The 25,495-nt window shown below is 42.7% G+C and overlaps 1 protein-coding gene across 1 annotated transcript; it reads right to left on the bottom strand.

Moving 5' to 3' along the window:
* Nucleotides 1–1,291: 1,291 nt before the first annotated feature.
* On the bottom strand, nucleotides 1,292–24,480 carry OPRM1 (opioid receptor mu 1). The gene is made up of 4 exons (XM_054195256.1): nucleotides 24,128–24,480; nucleotides 8,936–9,288; nucleotides 7,290–7,810; nucleotides 1,292–1,384 (listed from the first exon to the last, which is right to left on the bottom strand). Exons 1-4 carry the CDS (start codon nucleotides 24,478–24,480, stop codon nucleotides 1,346–1,348), a joined length of 1,266 nt encoding a protein of 421 aa, XP_054051231.1. The 3' UTR covers nucleotides 1,292–1,345.
* Between the last annotated feature and the right edge of the window lie 1,015 nt (nucleotides 24,481–25,495).

Raw genomic sequence — 25,495 nt, 5'->3', positions numbered from 1 at the left:
AAAAGGAAAAAAACCACAATTTATACCATAGAGTTGTATTTTAGAATACACTTAAATTTATCAAAGTACATTTTCCCCTGGTAAACTACTGATGATTTATTTACAAAGCAAGTAACAAACAATGGCTGGAAAATACCATTGCATCACAAATTATCTACATGGATATTTCTATTTTTCATACTAGAAAACAGCTAAGGTGGCAATCACTTCAGTACAATGTTTCTTCCATAAATCTTAATGTGTTTAGCAGATAATACAAAATGGAGATGCAGACTGTATTACATTAGTTAGAAAAGCAAACATATAATGGGTTTGGTTAAGAAAAAAATAGATTTCTAGCAAAATGTAAGGTCTAATGCTTTAACCTCTCCACGCAGTTCACATAGGGACTGGCAATGACTTACAAGTTGGAAAAGTTGCTGACAGGGCAGTTGGAATTTGGGAAACTAGTTGAAAGAGAAGTCATCAGCAGCCTGTGCCAGCCCTGACAGGCTTACTGCTACTTTGCTGTTCACACGGGAATTCATGTTAATAGAGTCCATGCTGTTTTGGGGATCATTCGACAACCGGTAACAACGTGGAATACTTTCATTTATTCATCTCTTTTACAAGAAATGATAGCTTGTTGTTTTGATTTTAAAGTCTATTTCTTATGTGAGAAGTAGAAGCAGCAGGCGAAGCTTGGAGTTCTGTTTTTTTGGTAAGTGAGCACTGAAAGAAATATTTTCCCTTTGAAATTGTGGGACATGCAATCCTTGTAAGAGAAGACCTCTTGAACTGCAAATGTATTCTTCTAGATGACCTTGTGAGACTTCAGCACACGAATAATCTGGACAGAAAACATCTCTACAAATAAATTTTAAGAGTAAATCGAATACCCAGCAGTAGTACAGCTTAGTTTCCCATTTTTTCCAATACGTAAAATCACACCTTTATTTTTCAAACTATAGTTGTCTAGCCTTTGAATTTTTATTTCCAACCTGTTTAACACCACTGTCACTTGCCAAAAGCATGTCAGATCGCTACAGGTACAGTACCTTTATTTAGACTAATGTATGTATTCCTGGTAAACATGACTGTTTTGAACACTGGGGCCTGGCAAGCCCCCGCACCTCTTGGCTCTGCTCGCTGATAAGTTTCATGCTTCTGTTACGCGCAATGTAGGAGTGATGCAGAAGCAATTTTTGACAGACTGGAAAAGCAGGCACTTTCCTCTGTGGTTTTTTTTTTTTTTTTTTTTTTTTTTGCTGGAAAGTGTATCCCACACATTCCCATAGCATACTGCCCAGAGACACCGTGGCACTGGCGTGCAAGGGCTTTGAGAGCTATGCGGCAGGACACCCTGTCACGGCAGTGGAGTAGTTTCAGCTTCTTGAAGTTCCAACTGAAAGGAAAGAAATTGCAAATACAATGAACAATTACTTGTTCTCTTCCCACCCACAAGTTTGTGCGTGTGTTTGCGTGTGTGTGTGGTTTTTTGGTTTTTTTTTTAAAGCGGAATTTACTTATCATTTGCAGCTACTGTCCTGGTGTATAAAGCTAAACGGGTAGCCCAGACACTAAGGCGAGACTATGCTTTTGCAATAAAGCAACAAAGGCAGAGGAAGTGATCACAGAAAAGTTTCATGCCTGACCTTTAAAGGTAAAGAAATGTTAGTAGATCTGAAATTCGAATTAGCATTAGAATATATTTCATAACAAGCCAGTTGTTCTCTTTCTAGAGTGAAACCCTCTTTGAATTTCATGACTATTGAAGGACTTCACTCCCTCCCTGTATTCTTTTTGTAGCAATTGCATGGGAGTTAGTATTTTAATAATACCTTCCATGCTCACATCAGTACATTGGCTAACTTTGGGATTTGCAGTTAAAGTCTAGTTTAAATTCTGTGTGAGATGGACTTACATCAGCAAACAAATCCAACAACCTCTCAACCTCGTGTGTCCACAGTATCCACGTTTAGTCCCATTCATATACAGGCACAATAGCACTACAGATGTTTTCATCAAGAAAATCCGCTTACTGCACAGCACGTCCCAAAAGTCTGCAACCCTTTTTACCGCCCAGCCAATGTCATCCTACAGCACTCGACCCTGCTGAACACAGGGTCGGAGACACTGCAAATAAAGGGTTTATGGTACGGAAAGTAGAGTCATGGATGACACTTGATTGAGACAAGAGAGGGAATGTGCTCCTGTGAAAGCAACAGCACATGGGTAAGGATTTTGGGGCAGGGAGAAGGAAAGTGCATTTTCTAACTGGATTGCTTTCCAAGCACATTAGGCAGAGGGGAGGCAGTTAGGACTTCTGATTTGGAGACAAATTTCTCCAAGACCACAACAAAACTCAAATGCTTGTTCAATTCAGCATGCTACACTTAGGGATTTTCTTTATTCTGCATTGGGAATATTACTCCTCAGCTCCTTTTGGCCAGAAACTGACCTGATTCTAAATGTGAACGTCCCTAACTTTCAGAGAAGTCTAGATCCAGAAATTAATTTTGAAGTTCATATTCACTTATCCGTATGGATAAGCGTCTGCTCATACAGGTAGATGTGAATCTGTCAAGGCTTGGAGTTACAGAATTTGCCCAGCTTTTGTCATGTTTCTGCATAGGACTCTACAGTGTTCCCCGTATTTGTTTGTATCTGTCATATAGCACTGGGAAAATTAAAATGTAAGAAAGCACTTTCTTAATTTATGTAATCAAACTGAAGCTAGCTTTCAACTTTTCCTGTTTTCAACTTAAAAATATTTTTTCTTTAATCCAGTATCCTTTTCGTTTGTGCGCGTGGCTGCCAATCCAATAAGGGCAAAGCTTTCAGAGCTGAACAGAAATACCAGAGCTTCTGGTTACTGAACCTATCTGAGGCCTCATTTTCAGCACGTGAGGAGGATTTGCAGCTTCCATTATGGTGTTTAGACACTTCAGTGGTTAAGGAGAAAGCAGCAGAAGCTAAAAATACAAAAAACAGTTACATAGGATGAAAAATAGTCTTGAAAATGTGCCTGCACATAATTTGCTTAGTTGCTTGGATACATTCAGGTGAGGCTGCTATAAAAACTTAAATGGGTCACAAGGAAACTAACTCACTGAAACAAATTAAATTTATCAGATTTCTATAATTATTAATAATACTCTTTCCTAAGTATTTAGGATTTTTTATTATTAGCAGGTATTAACAAAAATAAAAGGCATCTGAAAAAATAGTTTTCAGGAAAAAAGATTATCAATGAATTTCAAATTTAAAAAAAATTCAAACTTTTTTTAATCTCAGAGATAAATTAATACGCAGAGTCTCTGTGCATCTGAAGTAAAAGCTATTTCAAAATCTTTGTCAAGGTCTTTGTTATGAATCAGGTTAATGTCAATGACATCAAAAACCCTCAGATATCTGGAAAAACTAGCATTTGTTCCTTTACTACTGTTCCCTATCAATATTGGGTCATACAGAGAAAAATTCAGAGTAAGCGGTTTTGCTTTGCAAGCAATTTTTCCAGGGCTTTCATCACTCCTACTCTTGTTTTAACTCTTCATGCAAATGCACTGATAAGATTGCATATGCCTCCCTGAAAATTAAAGTGAGCCAAGCCTTTAAACTCGATTTGGAACAAATGTAATCTATGCATTTTACTGCAGGAGTTAGTTCAGTTGAACAGGATACTTCCCCCCAGATGTCAAACATCTCAGTCTTATAACACTTCAAGTTTTTGCATGCCTGTGGTTTTTATTCCCTCAGAAATAGGCTACTCCATTGACTGCGTACTATTTCTATAAGTGCTCATACCATCAGTGTTATGGATCAGATGCTACTTTGTGCATTTGAAAGAAGCTACATTTCTGGAGGAGGTCTGAACTTGTTTTGCTCTTCCACTTTTCGTAAATGCTGATGAAACAACAATCAAACTCTTAATCTAGAAGGTGGTTTTGGTAATGTCAAAGAGCCATAAAGTAGACCAAATGACGTTATCTGAATGCAGAATAATATGAATAATTGTGGTGTTTTCTGTTACTGCTTTTTACTGACAGAAAGCACAGTTGTTCCTTCCACCAGTGAATGCTTATTTTTAAGTGTGAGGCCCTAAGCTGCTGAGTGATTGAGGGCTTGCAGTTCTCATTAACTTCAGCAGAAGTAAAGAATTCTCACTTGGCAAAAAAACAACTTGTAGAACATCTGTTTCTTCGAAAATGACTTGAACTGTGCTGAGTACTATACAGCCTTGCAATTAGAATTCATACCGAATGCTCTCTGAGGCGTTGTCTGCACAAGAAAGAGCTTGTCAGTATACTTAGATCGATACAGATATACTAGCTAGACTTTCTTGTAGAGAAAGCATTTACCTGTGAAAAGAATGCCCTGTTGATAGAATTTACAAAACCTCACTGTTTTAGAAAACAGTGTTGTTTTTTTCTTTTTTTTTTCTTTTTTTTTTCTTTATTTTGGCTTTTATATTTCTTTTCTGAAAGAAAAAGCTGCATTCACCCTAGGGCTTTCTCTGTTTAAAAAAGAAAAAAAAAATAAATTAGATGTTACACTTGTAACTACTATACCAGAGAACCTTTCTAGTGTAGATTAGTCCTACAACCCTGTCTGTCATTCTGATGGTAGCAGACAACAAAAATTTTGTCTCTTACTGACATGTTTGCTGGAGGAAAAAAAAAAAAAAGGTTGTTTAATATTGAATTTTGAACGTGGCTTGGTGTCAATGTATTCTTGGGACTTTGCAGAGGGTGAGAAAGACTGCAACCAATAGCTGCTGTGCTGTACTCCAGCAAACGCAGCAGTGCGAAGGCTGAGGTCAGCACCCAGTGAGCACATCTGGCAGAAATAAACCGGTGACAGCGGCAGCAGCTGCTGAAGCAAGGACTGCAGGGATGGTGGTGAGGGAAGCGAAATCCGGCCCATTTATGGCCACTTCAAATTCTTTCAAATACCAGACCATGCAAAGCTCCAGCCATCCATGAGGATATGAGCTTCCAAGTGTTGTCTTCTTCTCCCCGGCCCTGGGGAAAACTGATGGCTAGCTGCTAGGAAGAGCTACGCAAGTACATAAAGCTGAGAAGTCACACAATTTTTTACAGCTCCACACACACTTTTTTTGTTCCCCGCGTATTGGCTCTTTGCTTCAGTTTCTTTCCTTACTACCTCACTCAGACCTCATTCCCAATGTTCCCCTTTCTCCTCTGCACTCTTCCTCTCACTTCCCTTTTCCTTCAGCGTCTTCCCCTTCACTTCTCTTTGCATGTGCTTTATCTCTTAACTAATTCCATCACTATCCCATAAATAAAAAAACCCCAACAAAACCACCACCACCCCAAAACAACCAACAAAGAACCCAACTATGAGACTGGCTTCCTCCTTGTTACCACAATAAAGCTCACTTCACTTGCTTGGTCTACTCCTGCCTCAGCTGGCGCTCTCCCTTGGTGGTGTACGTTGAAAGATCTTTGTGGGAAGGATCATCCTCTATTCTGTGTTTGCTCAGTGCCCAGGGAAATAGGCTTTATTTCACTCAGCCTCTGGGCAATAAGTACCACATTAATCTTTGCTAAGGTTAGAAGTTTAGAAGGTTACAGCTCTCCTAAAAATAATATAAAGAAGCATAATTAAATGTAGAAGGTGCGTGCATACACCCTGCACTGTAAAAAGCTGGAATTATACTAGATATAGAGACAATCCTCTTGTCAGACACATGCACAAAATTGACTCCACTGAGGGTTACAAATACATTATTAACAGCTGATTCTGCCTAATAAATTTTTGGTACACATAGTAAATGCTAGACATATATACATACATACAGTTACGTATGTGCCTATGCCAAGTTTGGCAGTTCTGCTCCATCACCAAAGTGTGCGTAAGACTGAGCAGGTACTAACTGATTTCACAGGCCACAGTTTGGCATGTATGAATCAGATGCTGGTGAACTACAACACTGCAGATGCTTAATAACGCTTCCCCTTCTCCCTTTAGCCTGCTCCCTCCTCTTCTCTTCTGGGGCAATGACTATTTTGTCTGTTTGGAGATGACAGTGTTCTGATGTGAGCTTTCTGGCAGCAGCTGAGTGACAGTTATGTGATTCTTTTCACAAGAAGCCATCGACTTCTGCACCTGCAGGAGGCAGCTAGCTTGTGGCAGCAGTGAGCTGGTGCAGAAGCAACCTAAGTATATTGCTGAAAGGTGATGTGTCTAGGAATGAACTAGGCTTGTGCCTTTTGTTCTTCTTTGTAATGTGTTACAGAGACGACTCAAACTTTTTCTAGTGCTTGTGCTGTGCATGAGTTACTTTCATGAATGTTAAGATTGGCCTTCATGTTTTGCTTGATGTCAACTGAGGGATGTGGACTGGAAATTCTCAGGACTAATCACAGGAACATGGACGTTGAAGATGTAACAAAACAGCTTCTTTGCAAAAGCTAAGCAAAAATAGCCTGAAAAAAAAATCTATTTCTCTTGGTATCTGCTGTGCCATAAAATCCCTACTTCTCAAAAGCTTTTTCTACATGGAAAAGATATATTCTCAGTAGACCTTAAATAGCAAAGGTGGCACAATACTCCTTAACAGTTGGACTAGATGATCATCGTAGGTCCCTAGCAACTATTCTATTCTATTCTATTCTATTCTATTCTATTCTATTCTATTCTATTCTATTCTATTCTATTCTAATATGTGTGTATATATATTTATACGTGTATACATATCTCAAAACCCACCCTAGCCAACACAGATAATTATCCGATACAAGAACTGCATGTAGACAAGCCTTTGTCTACTTCTTGCGCTTCTTTCAGGACGAACAAGGCCAGGTAGGCCTTCTTCGTACACCAACCAAAAGTGTACAACTACAATTTCTTCTCTTTTTTATTCGCTGTTGCAATAGGAGAAGAGAGATATAGATTCTGTCCCACTCCTGTCTCCCTCAGCAGACAAGGAATAGGAATAGAGAAATCTGATTATTCTCCAGCCAGTTCTAAAGCAGTCACCTGTTGTAAACGTCCTGCAAAGGAAACACTGTTTTGTGTGCTGTGTAGATGCATGCACGCTGGACCCAATCATACAAGATGCCTCTGAAAGCCCTCAGCTTCTGAGCATCAACTAGAGGGCAGAACAACTAACACCATGCAGGACTGGGGTCTCAGTGTATGCAGACACCAGTTTCAAATACAACCTTGAAGGTGTTTAGACCTTCAAATAGCTACAAATCAGTATAAACTGTAACTTCAGAATACATGTCATCTCCAAGCGGAAGGCCTGGATCCAGAGATGACATCTCCACTGCTAGTCATACCTGATGGTTAGTCCTGTCCACAGTGTTGGCAGTGGAAGCATGGTCACGAGTGTTTTGTCGGACTCGGGTGGAGTTTTGCTGCTCAATGGTTGAGGAAGTGGGGATGCAGAACTCTCTGAAACACCTTTTGAAATTCTCATCTAGAAATGCATAAAGGACTGGATTAAGGCAGCTATTTGTGTACCCTAAAGCAATACAGAAGTGCCAGGAGACAGTCTGGAAAGTTGTTTCTGGGATGTTGACCAGGGCTTTAACGATGACATAAATGTGGATGGGAGTCCAGCAGACGATAAACACCGCCACCACTACGAGAACCATCCTGGTGATTCTTCGCAGGTTTCTGTCCTTCTCTTTGGAGCCAGATAACATGCGAACGCTCTTTAGGCGTAAAATCATCAGCCCATAGCACACAGTAATGATCAGGACTGGCATGATGAAGGCAAAGATGAACACACAGATTTTCAGGAGGTTCTCCCAGTACCAAGCAGGGTGGGAGAACGTAAGTGTGCAGTCAATGGAGCCTAGAGAAAAAAAGAAAACAGCAGAGAAGAACAAGTGGGTTAGTTTTTCATTTGCTTGTCTTTAAACCTTTTTTGTTAAATATCATGGGCAAATGTATGAAGATTTACTAAGCAAACAGCTAAAATGAAGCAATTTTTGACCTGTCATTGGCACAGACATGGACACACTGTTGCAAAACATGTAAGAAACATCAATTAGAAAAAACAAAACCTAAGTAATATGTTCCCTTTTTGCATTTTATGGCTTGGAATTGCATTTATATTGTACAAGAAAAAGAGATTAATTGTCATAAATGCTTAAATTTTGACTCATTTTCACTTTCAGTATAAAACCTGGCAAAAAAAAAAGAGATGGTTTAACCACGGTATCTGCTGAGAGTTTGGGCATTTCAGGGCAATGGGGAAGAGGATGACATGACACTTGTTAACTGTGCAAAATGAAGGGTTTGGGTTTATGCTGAGATGCTGTCACTTCTTGGAAGGTCTTTAGCGCCAGTGGTGAAACACTGGCACAGGTTGCCCAGAGAGGTGGCAGATGCCCCATCCCTGGAAACATTCAGGGTCAGGTTGGATGGGGGTCTGAACAACCTGATGTACCTGAAGATGTCCCTGCTCGTTGCAGGGGAGTTGAACTAGATGACCTTTAGAGGTCCCTTCCAACCCAAACTATTCTATGATTCCATGATCCAGAATGTGTTCTCTGCTCTGTATTGCGTCCCGCCAGACTATGTACAAAATATGTATGAGTGCCAGCTTCTGCAGGAATATCACAGGTAAAGCACAGGCTTCTGTGCCATAGGAGAGTGCATAACCTCCCCACAGCAGGAGGCAGGCAGGCACAGACGCTTTTCCAAACACTACAGTAAGTATGTGGGGCAGCGGGACTCGCACGGATTCACAGAAGGATCTGGAGCTGCCTGTTGTAAAAGACAGAACGTGTGCAGTGCTGTGTCCAGTCAACTACAGCCAGATGCAAAACTGTTGAGGGGGTCCATTTGCACTGACACCTGCTTTATACGGGCTGGAGGTCAGAAGTTAATTCAACACCTCTACAATAAATTGAAACAATGTGGAAAGGAGTTTAAACATCAAAATATTCAATTTAGGAATGAAAGTCAGACTTACCATGCCTGTATTTAGTAGTTGCCATGAACATAACTGGCAGGCCAATTGCAGAAGAAAGAATCCAGTTGCAGACATTGACAATTTTGGCATTTCTGGGGGTACGGAAATCAAGGGCCTTAACTGGGTGGCAAACAGCTACGTAGCGATCCACACTCATGGTGCAGAGTGTGAAGATACTGGTGAACATGTTGTAGTAGTCTATGGATATAACGATCTTACAAAGGATTGTACCAAATGGCCATGTTCCCATCAAGTAATTCACACTCTGGAATGGCAGAGTACTTGTTGCTAGGGCATCTGCCAATGCAAGATTGAAAATATAGATATTGGTGGCAGTCTTCATCTTCGTGTACCTAGAAAAAAATCAGCAAAGCACGTGAATGACCACAACTGACAATGTTAAACAAAACTGAGTCCAGTGCACCATGTATAAGAAACTCCTGTGAAATAATGGGCTTGATACTGTAAAATGTCATCTTTTCTGCTTTTAACCAAATGACCTTGCTAAGGCTTGTCTAAATAATCTTTGCAGTTCAGTGAAACATTAGTTAAATGGTGTAAGAAAGAAAAGATTAATTTAAGTTGCGCAGAGAGAAAGGATACACATAGAAGGAACAATATTATGGATGCTAAAGAACTGAGAAATTATTTGAAAAAATTGTATTTGTACATGCTGGACCCTGCATTGAATGGGTAGATTTTCTGTGTCTGCTGATGTCACATCAAGTATCGGAACTGTGGTCTAGAGAAATGAGAAACTCATTTGTAGGTTGTGGAGTAGTAATGATATCATTCCTTAGGGAATAAGTACCTAAAAGATTAGAAAGATTAGTGTAATTATCAAATCTGCTGTGGCTAAAAAATCAGACTTTTAAGATTTTCTCATTTGTTTATAATTATAAAATTCAAAAATCATTTGTAATGATGGTTATTACATTGCTTTACTAATCTTAATGTGCTATATGAGTTGGACAGATGGTTCTTCCAACTAAATGAGAAGACAGATGCTATTAACCAGATGCAATTAATCAGATGCCTTGGGCATATCAATAGAACCACCACCCCGGGTAGATGCTGCAGCCCTGTTGCTTGAGGTAGGAATGCATGCTTTGCTCCATGGTGCCTATCTCAGCTGAAGGGTCTTCAAACTTCTTTGCACCTCCCTCTTGCTAAGTCTGCGCCACTAGCTACCTAAACCCCACTTTTTGAATTTTGAATTTCACACTTCAATCACAGCTGAGCGGGGAGAGTTTTTTTATGTTCTAACTTGTGCTTGCATTGCTAAAAGTAGAGTCCGAATTCCTCTTTATTTTCATCAACTTTTGTGTAGCGCCCTTTACACTTTCAACTCCTTGTGTCACCTGAGCAGCACTTGAGATGCACTGTTGATGAGGATGCTATACTTTTTCAGTGGTACAATGACTGTCTCACTCTAAGTAATGTTCCTGGCTATGCTGCCCTGCTGTCCTGCTTGCTGCTGAGGTTGCTGGGCACTGGCTTTTGAGGGGACAGATGGATTGCTCTTTTGATAAAACTCCCTTCTGTTTCTGCAAAGTAACAAGTACAGTGTTTGATCAAACATTTTACAATTTATGGAGTGATTTGCAAGAGGAACAGCCCATTTAAAAAGATCTTTCAGGCAACCTGCTGGAGAAGACAAAGTGTAAAATACAGTATTTCATGGTTTTTGTCTCTGACTTTGATCTCTTTAGAACACGGGTCAGCTGCAAAGACATGGTGACAGGGCTGTGTAGGGAACATACACTTGGAACTTTTTTGGTAGGGTCTGGAGAAATTCAGACTTCATGCTGAATGTACCTAGATAGCTTTTATGGTGAACATCTGACGAAGTTTGCCCGGCTTTGTTCTCTCATTTTCTAGCACTGTGCGTGAGGACCCACTAGTAATCCTAACTGAAATTTAGGGTGTTTTTTAAAAAAAAGACTTTCAAGCTCTTTCTTGACTGCTGTCTTGAGAAAGTATGATCTGAGTATGATACTTCCAAGCTTCAAATAAAACCCATATCCTGAAAGTACGTTAAAAAGCTTTTCTTACAGGAGCACTACATTTATCCAACAGATTGTTAACACTGACTTAGGAAGGGGTAGATGCTGCAAGCATCCATGCCCCTCTCTGCTGGGAATTATTTAGAAAAAATGTAGATTGCTGTGTGGGAGAGGTGCACAATAAGGTGCAGCCCTAAAAACGGTTTGGAGGGAGGAGAAAATATTTTCTGGGCAATTTGCTGGAGAATCTTGCAGAGGAGAATGAAAACAGCAACATTTTTATATTGACTTTACTATTACCCTCCTTTTGCCATGTCTCTTGTTTGTCAAAAATGAACATCTTTCCCATAGGTCGGACAACAGATCCAGGACTAGCTAAGATTGTGTTCAGAGAGCCAGCTTGGAGGTGTGATTGCGGTATGAGTAGACATATCCAACTTGTTCCAGTCTGAGCCGCTCAGGCAGCAACAGCAGCGGAGGGACAGTGGCTCTCAGTTCTGCACAGACAAGGAAAGGCGATGAGGATCCTGCGCCCTCGCCCAGGCTGCCGATCCCTACTCAGCTCTGAGGTGATTGTCCTATCTTTATGGCTGGACAAGAAATCACTCTTAGGTGTGCTGCTCAGTGCTGCTGCCATCACACATGATTCTGGCACAGTTCTGTCTGGAGAGCACATCATCAGATGATAATATTATTTATTGGTAATTGTAGCCATTCAGATGATTTAAAGGCAATGCTTAATACAGCAGAAAAATAAATACACCAACCAATATGTAAGTGACACTCAGGTTGGCATGCCAGAGGATGGGGAGAGAAAAGCTCTGAATAAATGGAATAAAGCTTCTTCACTGGGACTGGCATGGGCCTTATCCCGCTTAAATGCTACACATTTTTCAGTTTTGCTGCTTTGCTTTCATTGTCAGTTTAAGATTAAAAGTTTTTGGACTTATTTTGTTTAATGGCCTCTATAGGCTATTCATGAAGGATTTTGCTTCATGTACTCTGTAATCTTTATATTTCTAATCACACTGTTCTTACAAAGAAAGGAAGTGGAGCTTTTGTGGTAATAGAAAGTATTTACCTCCACAATTGCCTAATCAACAAAAGCCTATTGAAATTTACAATATTCTTTTCAGTGAATTCTATGGCATTTGGGTGTTTTTCTGTATTGAATTTTTCAAGACTTTATACAGGGCTTATTTCTAAAAGGTACATTTTGTTAAACATGTATTTTTCCAACTAAGTAGATTATCAGTGTCCCCCAGATAATTTTTTTGGTACGAACAAATAAATACTGAAGCAACTGATTAAAAGTAATTTTAACAGCATGGAAAATAACAGTCCCTCAAAATGGAGATCTTGAAAGCCTTGATCTTAGCTGTTATTATATCTTTTGCTAAGGTATCAGTCTACCTATTTGAACAAGCAGCACGAACATTTCCATCACCCAGACATAGATGTGTATGGGATGAGATGTCAATACTTCAGAGGGACTGGATTTTATATGTAATTAAAGTCACAGGGTATCTGTATGACTTATAATACCAAAAGTATGGGATTTATAAATGCAATCTTTTAACAGATACTGTGTTTGCACTTTCATTCAAAACCACTAGAGAATCTAAAAATGAACAGATGTGTAAATAAAGAGTCTTAAATGCAAACCATGGAAATCTGAATGCTGGTATTTAGACTGCATTGAAATTTCAGCATCTGAAATACTATGTATATTAAATTTTGCATGACAATGAGCAAGGTTGCAAGTAAAGACTTGGCTTTGGGCAACATTAATTTTATTTTTACAGCTCTGCATTGAAAGACTAATAAAGCAACGCGATGATTCAATTTTTTGTGACTATTTAGCTCGATACTGCTCTTCATACATATTCAAATTAATTATGCTCATTATAATACTGGCACCCACTAGTATGCCCTTTCTATATCTTCAGTGCAGGTTTTATAACATAAAATGTCTATGTCTATGAAGCATTTTTTTATTGGTAGTAGTATATGATAGATCAGATTTCCAACAGTAAGAATATACTTTATGTCTGTCTAATTCTGTAGGGCAAACTCAGCCTTGCCTTTATCTTCAATCCAGCAAAGCTTTAAAATATACTTAAAGCTTGAAGATCTGACACGTAGAGGTCAACTCAAGTGAGATTTACTTGGAATAAGAAAAAGCAATACAGAAAATCATGAGAAACCTACTCGGCTAGTCACTAAGTTCCTGGTACTCAAGGATAAATAGGAAGTCTTGAAATGACCGCTTCAACTGGCAGTCCATGGGCCACTAGTAGTTTGCAAACCAAATAAAAGGTTCACCAAAATAACACAGAGAGACCCCCAGCTCCATTGCACAAAGTGTAACAGCATCTTGAACAGGAGCCACAAGCGCCTTTCCTTTCCACCTCACAGACAGGCGACAAAAGAGATTTGAGCACACTTGTGCCTCCTTCTCTTTCTGCAAGACATGTGCCACAGCTTTCTGTTTCCTGCCCACGCCAGTGGTTTAGTCTCCATCTTATCACCTCCAAAAATTTTTGGAGGTCTTGCATTGCTCAAAAGTAAAGAACAAATAACACGAAGACCATTTCTTTTCTTAAAAAATCATGGCATTTTTAGTTTGCATCACGCTTTTTCTAAGCTTAGTAGACACGGTTGGTGTACTGCCACCTGAGTCTTGTCCCTATCGCTTCTTGGACAAGTCGTTTACATCTGTGAGGACTGTTGAAATATACCTTCCTCCAGACCCTTCAGCCCTTCTTTACCAGATCAGTTTTACAGCATCCACGAGGCTAGTGCAAAGAAGTCAGAGAGAGGGTCATGTCTAGCCCAATGAATATAGTAATGCATACCACTACAAATAAACTAGAAAACTGCTCCCATCTGAATAGGAATAGTGAGGAGAAAAGGTGAAACAACCTTTTGTGCTTAGGAAATAGGCTGGCCAATGACAGATTGGTAATAACTGCTTTCAGCAACACAAAGGCATGAAAGCTTTTGTCCACAGAATGCAAATTTGGAGACAAAGCCTGCTTCAACTGATCAGTGTTTAAGTTCAACGCAAAATATATGAAAAACTGGCTTAATTACAGGAGATTCATTGCAGAAAGCAATCATTCATGAAAATGGTTTGGCTGCTGAAAGAAACAACAGCCAGCAATTAGGTCTTGCATACAGACAACCTGACATAAGTCTTGTTGATGCTGGAGGAGATTAGGTTAGCGTTTCAAATTCATGTTCTTCTTGCATAAATGACTTGTTAAACAAATGAAGAATCATTATGTGCATACATTAGATTAGTTGAGGTCTCCTTGGGTGGGAAGACTAAAATATGTAAGGTATGCCTAGTTGAACCAATTTAAATGAACTTTTATTTCCATGTCTGTTCTGGTGCATCTTGTATATGCAACTCAAAAATGGTAGGAAAGAGGGATTTTTTTTTTTTGCATGCTTTCCTGAGAAATCATGTACTTTCATTTTTTGTCGAGCCCTCACAGATTTGACAAAGGTCTTGTCCTATTCAGGACAGCCTGGAACAACCCCCCAAAAAAACCCACCCCACACAACACCAATTCCTTTCTGCCAATCCAATGAGTATGTTTGACAATGAAGTGATGTCTGTCAGCTAAGTCGTAGCCTGGAAAATACCTTTGAGCTAAAGGCTCTCAAATGAAAGACTTAACTGATGGCCATCCTATCTCATTGACCTTTTTTTTCCTTTGCATGGTAGTGGTTCTCTATGGAGTGAAGACCCATACCGCTTTTCAGCCACAGCTGTGATGTGCGCTGTGTCAGACTGTTACCTATTAAAGTTTTGAAGTCATATATATTCTGTCTGAGCCTAACCTATCTGTCTGGGAGACAATATGATTTAATTAGCCTGAAGATTTGGTCTTTGATTTTTCTATTCAGGGATATTTCAGAATGCTTATGCCTTGAGCCATGAAATTCAAGCTCTGGGTACAAGCACCATAAATTTGTGTACAACCCTTACACATTATTATGCGGTCAGACCACCCAGGTCGGAGGTGCAATACTACGGTTAACAATCTACTCGGTCTTTCTGATTTATATTCTTTTGAAGAGATCATATACAAGGATGTAATTTAAAAATAATAACCCCTCAGGGAAAACAAACAAACGACAAATAAACCCATAAACAACATCATAGCAGAAAATGTTCACACTTAGTTACAGTGAAATTGTGCATTTTGCAGGTACATTTACTTACTTCCTGCACTGATACGGAGTTTGAGGGTAAAAGCTGAACTAGGGAAGGGATCAAGATTTTACTGCCTTTAAGAAAGACAGAGGCAGAGGTTGTTTCCTCCTGTTAAAGCCTTGCATCCTGACTCCCAGCATGGTGCTACCTGGTCACCTCTGTGACATACAAACACCAAGCATCACTTCAGGTGTCAAGGCATGACATACTAAGGGGGTGTAGTAGATCTAAAATAGCAAGACCTCCGTATTTGACATACTCGGTGGGGAATGCAGAAAGGCCTCCACACCCATTATGCTGGAGCAGCCTTCCCCTCCCTTCCTCACACAGTGGCAAGGGGATGTCCATCTTCTGGAGGAGTTTGAATGTATGTGCTGAATGTGTATCTGAACATAGGGCAGATAAGCATTGGACTGTAGCTGCTTTAGCTGCTACCTCTTTTCTCCCTAATACTTCGTTTTCACGCTGCCAAGTTCCTTTTCCACTTTATTCTCCTCCATAGCACAAGTGAAATTAATCCAGATTTTCACCAAAATGCACTCGGGTTATCTTGCTAGCATCTTTGACTTCCCAGCGTGTCCTTTCCTTTGCACCAGGGGCTGTCCCAAAGCATGTGGAAATCCACCAGCATTTGCTTACAGGACCCAGGCAGGAGAAGCAGGCAGAGCACATCACTCCTCGTGAAGGAGCATGGGCTTCAGGCCTTTTCTCCTGTTCTCAGAACCAATTAGTGACTTCTCTCACAACTCAGCGGTGGAAGAGAGCGAGCTAAACAAAAGCCTTTTAGGCGGAGTCAGCTTTCTTCAGACTCCTGTGCAGGTCTTTTTGGGAACAATGTCGGGAGCCAAGAGAGTCGGGAGAACATCTGACTCATCCTGTTTTCAATTAATTACAATTCTGTACTGGCTTTGGGCTAAAATTCACTTGTTGCTTTTTTTTACGGCTCTCCTGCTTTTTTTTTCTACAGAAAGGCAGCATAAAGAGGTCCTCTTTCTGCTACTTAGTTTGAATTAATGAGTCTGTCCCTTCTCAGAGAAAACAAAACAAACTTCTTTCTTTAGGAAAAATAGCTATTTTGGGGAGGAAGGCTGGTCCTTTTCCTTGGTGTCTGACTGAGAGAATTAACGAGCAAGGAGATTACTTCAGACAGAACACACAAACTCCACAGCAGTCATAACAGGTAACAATTTTATTATTTCTCTCTTATTATTTTCATCCCTTTTAAAATTACATCTGTATGCATAATATCCTGGCAGAAATTTATACAAAATAAAGCCGATGCGATGCATTCTTTTTCCAAAAAGGGGAGGGGAACCAGCCAGAACAGGTCTTGATAGATATATTCATATCAACTTGCCACACAAAGATTTAAGATGTTGCGATGTTTTATAACTCCCATTACCCTCATTTCTTTTTTTTTTCCCAGACACCACAAGAAGCTACGTAATCACAAAAAACAAATTACAGTGACATATATGCTCCAATGCCCAAACACTCATCTGCTGGTACACTTCCTTCCCCTCCACCCTAGTTAAACGGGGGAAAAATTATCTGCAAATTATTCCAGGACTTAATCTGGCCTGTTTGTTAAACCACCTTTAGCTGAGTCTCTGTTTGCCTGGCGCTGAGGCATATATGGGTCTCCAGTAAAGGTTGCTGCTTTCACAGTCTTTGTGTAACACATCTCTCGGAAATAAATCAATGGTGCTAATAGGGCTAACTCCAATATACTGTCATTATCCAGCAGCGGGTGCTTATTGCTGAAATTTTTGCTTTGCTAGGAAGACATGGAAAGGAAAACTGTCTGTGACTTCAACTGAACTTTCTCCCTTCTACCTGGGTCAGAAGCGTGACTGACAGTAAAACCACTGACTACAGCTATAACTGTGCTGACATTTTTCTAGGGGGGATAAGTAAACAGGTATTTTCTCTGGTTTCCAGGTGCTGGTTCCCTCCTCCCGATTTGTGGACTGATCATCTCAGGTGTACGTGAAACATCCCCAGCTTGGCAGGGAAGCTGTCGGGGAAACCTTTGAAGACAGTTTTACCACTGGTAGATGTGAGATCCTTAAAGGTGTGATGGGGAACAGCAGAGGTAAGAGGGTATCAGAGAGGTAGCACGGGGCTTGAGGCAATGCCATAGACTATACAGACCAAAGTAATGTTAAGTATACAAGGTATTGTAGGGATCTTCCAGTGAAGCTGTCGAGTGTGATCTGTAAAAGAGCGACAGAGATGAGAAAAAGAGACTGGAGAGAGAATAAAGGCAGAGGAAGACTTGGCCATGATGAGCAGAATGGGGAAAAGCAGGCGATGATGGAGGCAGGCATGACAGAGAGAAAGAGCACAATTATGTCTTTTGAGAAGACCAGATGAAAAGTACCGTGAATCATAGATTTAGTCTCCATTTGACAAGGATGAGACTGCGTCTGAAACTGGGGCTCTGAGGGGAAGACTGAGACCATCACCTTGTGAGAAGAATTTGGGTAACTGGCTTCTTCCATGATTTTTCTGTAGAGGCAGCACATCCCAGTGCTGAAGGTTAGTACTGTGCAAGGGGAAAACAGGAAAAGATACCTCATTGCTGCTCCCTGTTCCCCCTTAAGAGATTTCTCTCGGCTGAGATTGCTCCGTACAACACATTGAGAAGCAGATGCTCCATTTTACACAAACATTTTTGTTTTGAAGTTTTATTCCTGATCTGAGATACAAGATCTTATAGCTGATAATTGAACACTTCTCAGTGAGAAGGTGGACAAAATATGCTATTTCATGTCTTTCACAGTTACCTGACAAGCTACAGCCTGTCATTCTTACCTTTTTCATCATGCATATTCAAAGGGAAGTATAAACAAAATTTAAAAGTGTTTAACATTAAACGGATGAATGAGAATCTTCTTAACACACCTGGGCTAAGCCGTGGAACTCCTTGCTAGTGAACACCATTAAAAGCCAACTTCCAAAAGGGAGCAGGCTTTTTGAAAGATAATAGCAGCCCTGCTTAGAATGCCACAAATCCAAACTTCATGGTATAAACCAAAGAAGGCACAGATAGTTATAAAAAGAAGTCCGTTTGAGACCAGCCTAATCACAGCAATTCAGAAAATAGTTGCTTTCAGATCTTTTTTAAAATATAGTTATAATAATCAAGGACTGAAAACTTATTTTCACTTGTAATCATAACAAAAATAAATCATTTTTTGAAAATGTCTGTTAATGAGGATCCCTATAATATCCATCTTAGAACACCTAAGCTTAAAAATAACCAACTTAAAATCATTAAAAATGTTTCAGGTTTCTGAAATTTAACTTTAGAAAACATTTGTTTCAAACCAGCGTTGTTTAGACATGGTAATATTTGTGACCTTTTATTTCCAACATTATTTTGGATTCTGTTGTTTTTTTTTTTTTTTGACTGCTGCATGGTAGAAATGTTGACAAAAAGCTATTGAATAAAATGCTGATGCAAACTCCAGCTCAGAAAGTCCCTCTGCGGTCTAACAGACTGTTCGAATGACTCTCACAGTGATGCTCCTATTTCTTCCACTCTCCGACTACACACCAGCTGGTGCCCATGGCTGGAAAAGAGGTTAGTTAGCTAGCCTATGATTCTGAGACATTCGGGCATACATCTTGTTATGTTTGAGATTTTTGTAAATATGCCACCTTTTGATCTAGAAAGATTCTAAAAGCTTATCAACAGTGTTCAGCAGAAGCTTTGCCTGATGATTTGAAAAACTACTGTAAGTTAAAATAAAGCAGTACTTCACAATTATGTTAGATAATTAGCTTATTAGTCATTAGCTTGCTAATAATTACATAATGCAAACAATATGTGCTTACAACATTTCTCAATTTTACTGAAGCCATGAAAAGCTGGTACAATTTGACTTATTTTTATGATGAAATTAAAAAAAATCAGGAAGTGCTTAACATTATTTTTCATGACAGCCATTACCAAAATAATACTCCAGGAAAAATACAGTGGGATCAGAACAGCTTTTTCAACAGAAATTGAGTGAGAGGGGATGTTTTCTGCCCAGAAGTGCCTGGGGGTAGCCGCTAGCAGAGCAGAGAGGGCTGTCCTCCTGGGGCAGGCATGCTGTCCCGTGGGTGAGACCTGGCTGGGAGCGGGCACAGGGCACAGGGTGGCACAGGGCACAGGGTGGCACAGGGTCTGGGGACGAATGTGGGGCTGCAGAGCTGGCTGCTGCTCTCACTTTACCCGCAGTCGCCTCTGCTCCCTCAGGGAGAGGGGGGTTATCTCCACGTTGCAGGCTAATGTATTTTGGGCCAAATTTTGACCATAGCTGTGCCAATATAATTTAAAAAAAAATATAATAAAATACAAAGGTATCCATGCTGTTTTACCTGTCTGCTTCCCCTGATCTTGGGGGAGGGAGGCAAGCAGTTTGCTAGTCAAACATTTACCCACTAGCAGAGGTTGGTAAACTTGTATCACAAGCAGTGTGCAAACAGGGACACCTGTCTTTCTGTAATGCAGGATGCTGAGGGTCACCCCCTCACTACGCTGCTCATTTAATTCGGCTCCTGTCCTGTTCCTGCCCAACCTGTCTCCCTCCGCTCTGTCTCCCTCTGTTCCATCCCCAAATCTTCTCTGACTCTTGCTGGTGAGCAGTATCAATTCATAATTGACCTAACTGGTTAAGGGTGCTGTAGCTTTAGTTAACAGCTCTTGGCAATGGGGTGGGACCTTTTCTTTGCAGACAGTGGAACAGGCAGGACACACATTCGCACATGCAATGCCATCCAAATGCAGAGAAGTTCATGCGGCTGTGGATGGGAAAAAAAGAATGAATTTCATGCATTTCTTGGTTTGAGAGATGCTGTAGGCCTTCTTTCACACTGCATCCGTAACTCCATGTCGCCTTGCAAAGAACCCCTGTTTTTTAGAAAACCTTGCTTTGCTTCAGACACTTTTCAAGCTTGGGATCATTTTCAGTTTATTTAAACAGACTCTTTCCATTTCGGATGTTATGACGCCTTTCCAAACCCCTCACTTTTCCCTTTCTGTGCACATGCTTGAGAATATTTATTCCTCTGGTGTCATCAATTCTTTCTACAATTGAAATTTCACTCCAAATTCCGTTCTACTTAGCAAAACAGTTTTCCTGAAGTGTGAGTGAGCTGGGCAGAAGTAACCAGAGCTTTCAGTACTGCATAGTCTTTCCAGATTAGGTGATGTTTAAGTCACAGCTCTTTTTTTTCAAATCGCTATTGGGAGGTAGTTTTGAGAAACTTAGAAAGAAGTGTCTGTTTCAGAGACAAATTCTCTCCCTGCTTTATTTATTTATTTTTTTTTTTAACCAGAGCAATCATTTACCGTAATGAAACAAGACATTTCTTTCCTCCTGCGAAGGATCACGGAGAACCTGAGGCCCCTTTGTTTATGATACGTGACAAAATTAATAGCAAAGCAATTAAGGAATCACTCGACTTGAGTGACTAGCGGCTGTTGGTGGAATTACAGTCCTCTCAGGGCACAGCACCGTGGAGGACGGGGGCATCCAAGAGCTATTCCTCCCTTCCAGACCAGTGATGCTAAACATTTTCATCTATGATCTATTACAGCTTTCTAGCATATTGCCTTAATCACAGGGCATATTCTTCTTCCCACTCTAATGTGTGACTAATCCCACTGACTTGATGAGAAAGCTGGAAAAGCCTATAGATTACTGTGTAAATTTATTCAATACCACATGGTACTAATTGTACACTGTCTCGTCGTACTCTGCAGCAGCTAGAAGTAGCATTTGCTGTTGACATAGCCATAACAACACTGTGTTCATTTTAGTAATTTACACTTACACAAAGCACATGAGGAAAACAGATAATAAAAATTATCTTAAGATTTTTCAGATTACAGGAAATTCATAGCTGGCAGTAAAACCTGTCTATTACTGCTGTCACTCAAAAGACATTTTTTTTGTACTTGACAAAGGAAACAGCTCAATGTTAGTGACATGAGGTTCAGCCTTACACACTACAGATACAACACGTAAATATTAATTCAATGATGAGAGTATTCATCTGAACAGGAACCATTTGCGAGAATGAGGAGGGTGGATGAGAATGCATTAATTATAAAGTAGCAGGTACATAAATTGGAAATCTATGGAACTGCTTTGCGTGAAGAGCCTGACTTTTGTATCAATAATGACAATACATTTCTATCTCCTTGTTGGAAATGTTTACTTTCTGACCCCTGCTGGGATAACAGGGTGGCGTTGTGGACTGATAGTGTCAGTGCCACATCAGGCAAGCACTTGCACGGCTCTGGCTCCAAACCCATGGATCTGCCTCATATGGAAAAGTTGAAAGAATAATAATTTTTATAAGAATAATATAATAGTTATTAAAAATATTTATAAAGAACCTGAACATGAGATATTAGTGTGCAGCACACTGAATATGAAGTCACTGTTGCTTTCACTGGGGCTGGACTCTGAAAGGTGAGTGGGGACAGAGTTTCAAATATCTAAGCACTTACCTCCCAACTCCTAGTATTTTCAAGGCTATCTAGGTACCAATATCACTTTAAAATCTTATTTGTAGTAGTCTTGATTCTTCTCAGAATTAATACGAACTTCAGTGTTTTGCTCCTCCTGAGCAGGCGTGGTGTGAAAGGTAGATAAAGAAGGGGAGCTTTATACAATGCCAAATTGAATTCAGTGACAGTTTTGCCTCCTATCTGTAGCTGGATCCAAAGATACATGAACGTGAGCACATATGCTCACTATTCATGTATGCATATTATATGATTCAGAATATTGTCATGTTAGTATAGCTTGCAACAGGAAATAAATAGGAAAGTTCCCTATTGCTGTCCAGTTATACTAAACCTACAGAGAAAGAAGCACAGAAAGGAAATGCAGAAATCACAGATCCTGTTCAACCATTAACATGTAAACTCTTTTTCATCCCAAATTGGTAAACAGCTGCATGATATTAATTGGGAAGGAACTCTGTCATTCTGAAAGCTGTTCTTGCACAGGAGACGTGGGTTCCACCCTGCCTTTGTCATAAAATTCCTGGATGGTTTTGGAGAAGCTATTTATTTGTGTTTTCTTCTGTAAAATGAAAATATATTTTTGCTTTCTCCTATTGCTTCTGGTTTTTGTTTTTAAGATGTAATCTCGGGGAAAGATGCTCTCTTTAGATAGAAATCTAAATGCAAGTGCCTCATTCAATTTGGCTTTGTAGTGCAAGCGTAATTCAATTAATTAATGTAAGAAATACGGACCTAGTATGGGTTATGCCCAGTAGAAATATATAATTCCAGGGACAACCTGTAGCATATTTCTCTAAGAGTTATCCTGGCTCTGTTGCATTGTGCATCTGCTTTTTCTCCCAGAGGAATGCATTCAAACACTTGCTCAGCCGATCGCAGTCATGTGCCTGTTCAGAAGCCTTTCTGCAGCTGTATCTTCACGTAGCTAGCCTGAGTCTCCCTGCCACAGGGCAGAAGAGAATCCCCCTACCTCTGCACATTTAAAATGAAGACTCTAAAGTATAGTTAAAGCCACCAGATTTCTGAACTGCTGCAGTTTGAACCACTGATGCATATTACTTGTGTTCCCACCAGGTCTACCAGCTGCACAGGCTTTGCAGTGACACCCCCAATACATGCTGAAGGAATCATCCTCTGCCGAGCCACAGCACCCTGCCTTGACCACTGTCCTCACCCCTGGCTTTTGATGGCTAGCGCTGTCAGCGCTGCACCCACCATGAAGCCACCCCGTTGCCACTGGCCTGCAAACGATGCTGGACACCAAGCTCTGCTCCTGCCAGCTGCTTGCGGCCTCGGCACCCCTTTCCGACGGCTGCTCCCCTGACTCTTTGGGAAACACAGTGTTCAAAGGGAAAAGGGATGCTTTCTAGACCTGGGGAAACAGGAAGGGCCCCGGCAGGGGTACCCCCGCCTTCAGCATCGCTCGCTGGGCTCTGCAGGGCTCAGCGGCTGCTTGATTTGGAAACGACGGGCAGCCAGGAAGGAAGAGGTGCTGGATCACCCCGGTCCCGTCGCGTCCCGCCGCCCCGCTCCCGGGAGGTGGCGGTGTTCCCCCACGGAAGCCGCCCGCCCCGCTCCCAGGCGGGCAAAGGAGCCCGTTTAATCTCGCTCTCACCCGCTTGCCGCCGGTTCACGGGCGTGGGATTTCTCGTGCGTGAAAGACACAGTTGGGAGTGACCTGTCAAAGCCCGGGTGGGCTTGCGGGAGGGAAAGCTGCGAAGTGCTGCAGCACAGCCAAGAAGCTGGGATTACGGACAGCGGCTGCGATCCTGGCGTATTTGTACACATGTATACGCTTGTATGTATACACACATATATAAATGCATATGAATATAAACATATATATCACGACTTGAGGCAGAGGATCTATAAATCCAGGCAGAGAGACTCTTTTAGCCGCGATGCCATTTACATTCTGCTTGTGCGCTTGGGAAGAGGTTGAGGGAAAAACGCGAAGATGTCTGCCGGGCGTCCGTGTGCGCGCCTATACCCGCACACGCTCCCAGGCAGCGGCGAAAGTCCCTTTAAGTCCTCCCTGCCCAGCGGACAGGTGCGGGATTCGGGCCTCGTTGGCCAGAGCAGCTCGCAGAGGTGCTGCAGCGCGGAGGGTCCGTAGAGCATCCCCGGACCTGCAGCGGTTTCTGACGGACCTCCCAGCCCGGCCGGTCCTCACGGCCCCATCGCAAGTTTCTCTTCCCCGATCGCCCGCTCCGCTCCGGCGCTTTCTCAAAAGCCTCCTACCCTTTCTCCGCGGGGGCAGGAGCCCCTCCCGGGAGGCCCGCTGAGCGCTGCCTGCCGGAGAGGGACCGCAGCATCCCCCGTCGGGACGCCGGCCCGCAGCCCGGCTCCCCGCGGCGGGGCGTCCGCCCCGACGGCAGCGGCCGGGGGCTGCGGGACAGGGCAGGTGGGGGCGGGACGGCACTCACCTGACGATGACATACATGACCAAGAAGTTGCCGAAGAGTCCCACGACGCAGACCACGGAGTAGACGGCCATGATGGCGATGGCCGTGACCACGGAGGGGCCGCCGCCCGTGGGCGCGCAGGGCCCGCCGCCGCCCGCGCTGCCGTTGGCGCCGCCGCAGGGCTCGGAGCGGTTCCAGCCCGCCGCCGCCGCCGCCGCCGCCACCGAGGCGTTGCCCCAGGCGCCCGGCGGCGCGGCCGCGCAGGGCGGCGATGCGGGGCGGCAGGCGGCGGCGGAGGCGTTGGCGAAGGGGACCTCCAGGGCGCCGGCGAGGAGCGGCGCGGAGCCATTGCCCAGCAGGTAGGCGACGGCCATGGCGCGCAGCGGCTTCAGCGCGGCGGCCGGCTCTGTCCGCCCGAGGGATGCCCGGCGCGCTGCTGTGGCGCTGCGCTGCTGTGGCGCTGCGCGGTGCCGGGGAGGCGGCGGCGCCCGCCCGCCCCGACGGCGCGTCCCGCCGCTGGGTGCGGGCACATGTGTGCGGCGGGCGGGGCGGGCGGGGGAGGAGGGGCCTGCGGCTGCAGGAGCGGCGGAGGGCGGCGGGGAGGCGGGGTTTCCCCTCCCGGTCCCCAGCTTCGGGCCGGCGGGGCACGGGCAGCCCTCCGGCGCTGCCGCCTCCCGCCGTGAGCGGAGCCCCCGCTGGGGCGCAGCTGGTGCGGAGCGGGGCCGGCCCGCCCCGTCGCGCCTCTGGAAGGCCGGGGAGAGCGGGGGGCGAGCCAGCAGGTTTCCCCTTCCCTGCGGGGTGGCACTTGAAAGCAAAGCGCTGAACACGTTCCCTTCCCGAGCGCCGCAGGTATCGGTGGCGAGCACCGGAGAGAAAGTACCAGGAGAGATTGACTTCGCCGTCTATGGAGCGGGGCAGGGAGGAAGGAGATCAGTACGCGACTGATCGACGTAATGAGTCAGGGATCTTGACAAAACGATGCCCTCTGTGTTTATAGAGGTAGCTGAGCCTCGTAATAAAACGTGTTGAACTGTACGGCCCCGTGCTGGGAGGGTGACTGTGGACAGAATTGTGCTTTGGAAATCACTCGGATCGCACAGATTCTCAGGTTTTTCAGAGGACTTTTCTGCTCCAGAGCTCCAAGGGTGCTCTCCCCTAGACATTGGTGTGATTGTTATCACATGCAATAACACAGATAAGGAAGACAGATATCCAAACCATTCTCTGAACTGTACATGCATTGTACCGGGTGCTTGACTCGCACACTGCTTATTTCCATCAGCACATTTCCATGATCAGTTTGCTCCAGACGAGCAAAGAGGTGCATCTCCAGCACTGCCTGCTGGATGGCTGATCACTGATTACTAGGACCTAGTTCTTTTACTGTCT

This window comes from Rissa tridactyla, chromosome 3, assembly GCF_028500815.1.
Source record: "Rissa tridactyla isolate bRisTri1 chromosome 3, bRisTri1.patW.cur.20221130, whole genome shotgun sequence".
NCBI lineage: Eukaryota > Metazoa > Chordata > Aves > Charadriiformes > Laridae > Rissa > Rissa tridactyla.
This window is presented reverse-complemented; position numbering and strand designations above follow the sequence as displayed.

What these genes read in the sequence shown, in the direction of transcription:
- OPRM1 (XM_054195256.1), bottom strand. Translation starts at nt 24,480, where the DNA reads ATGGCCGTCGCCTACCTGCTGGGCAATGGCTCCGCGCCGCTCCTCGCC. An exon ending in GTCATGTATGTCATCGTCAG is followed by an intron (nt 9,289 to 24,127) that starts GTGAGTGCCGTC and finishes ATTTTTTTCTAG; the next exon opens with GTACACGAAGATGAAGACTG. An exon ending in AACTACTAAATACAGGCATG is followed by an intron (nt 7,811 to 8,935) that starts GTAAGTCTGACT and finishes TTTTTTCTCTAG; the next exon opens with GCTCCATTGACTGCACACTT.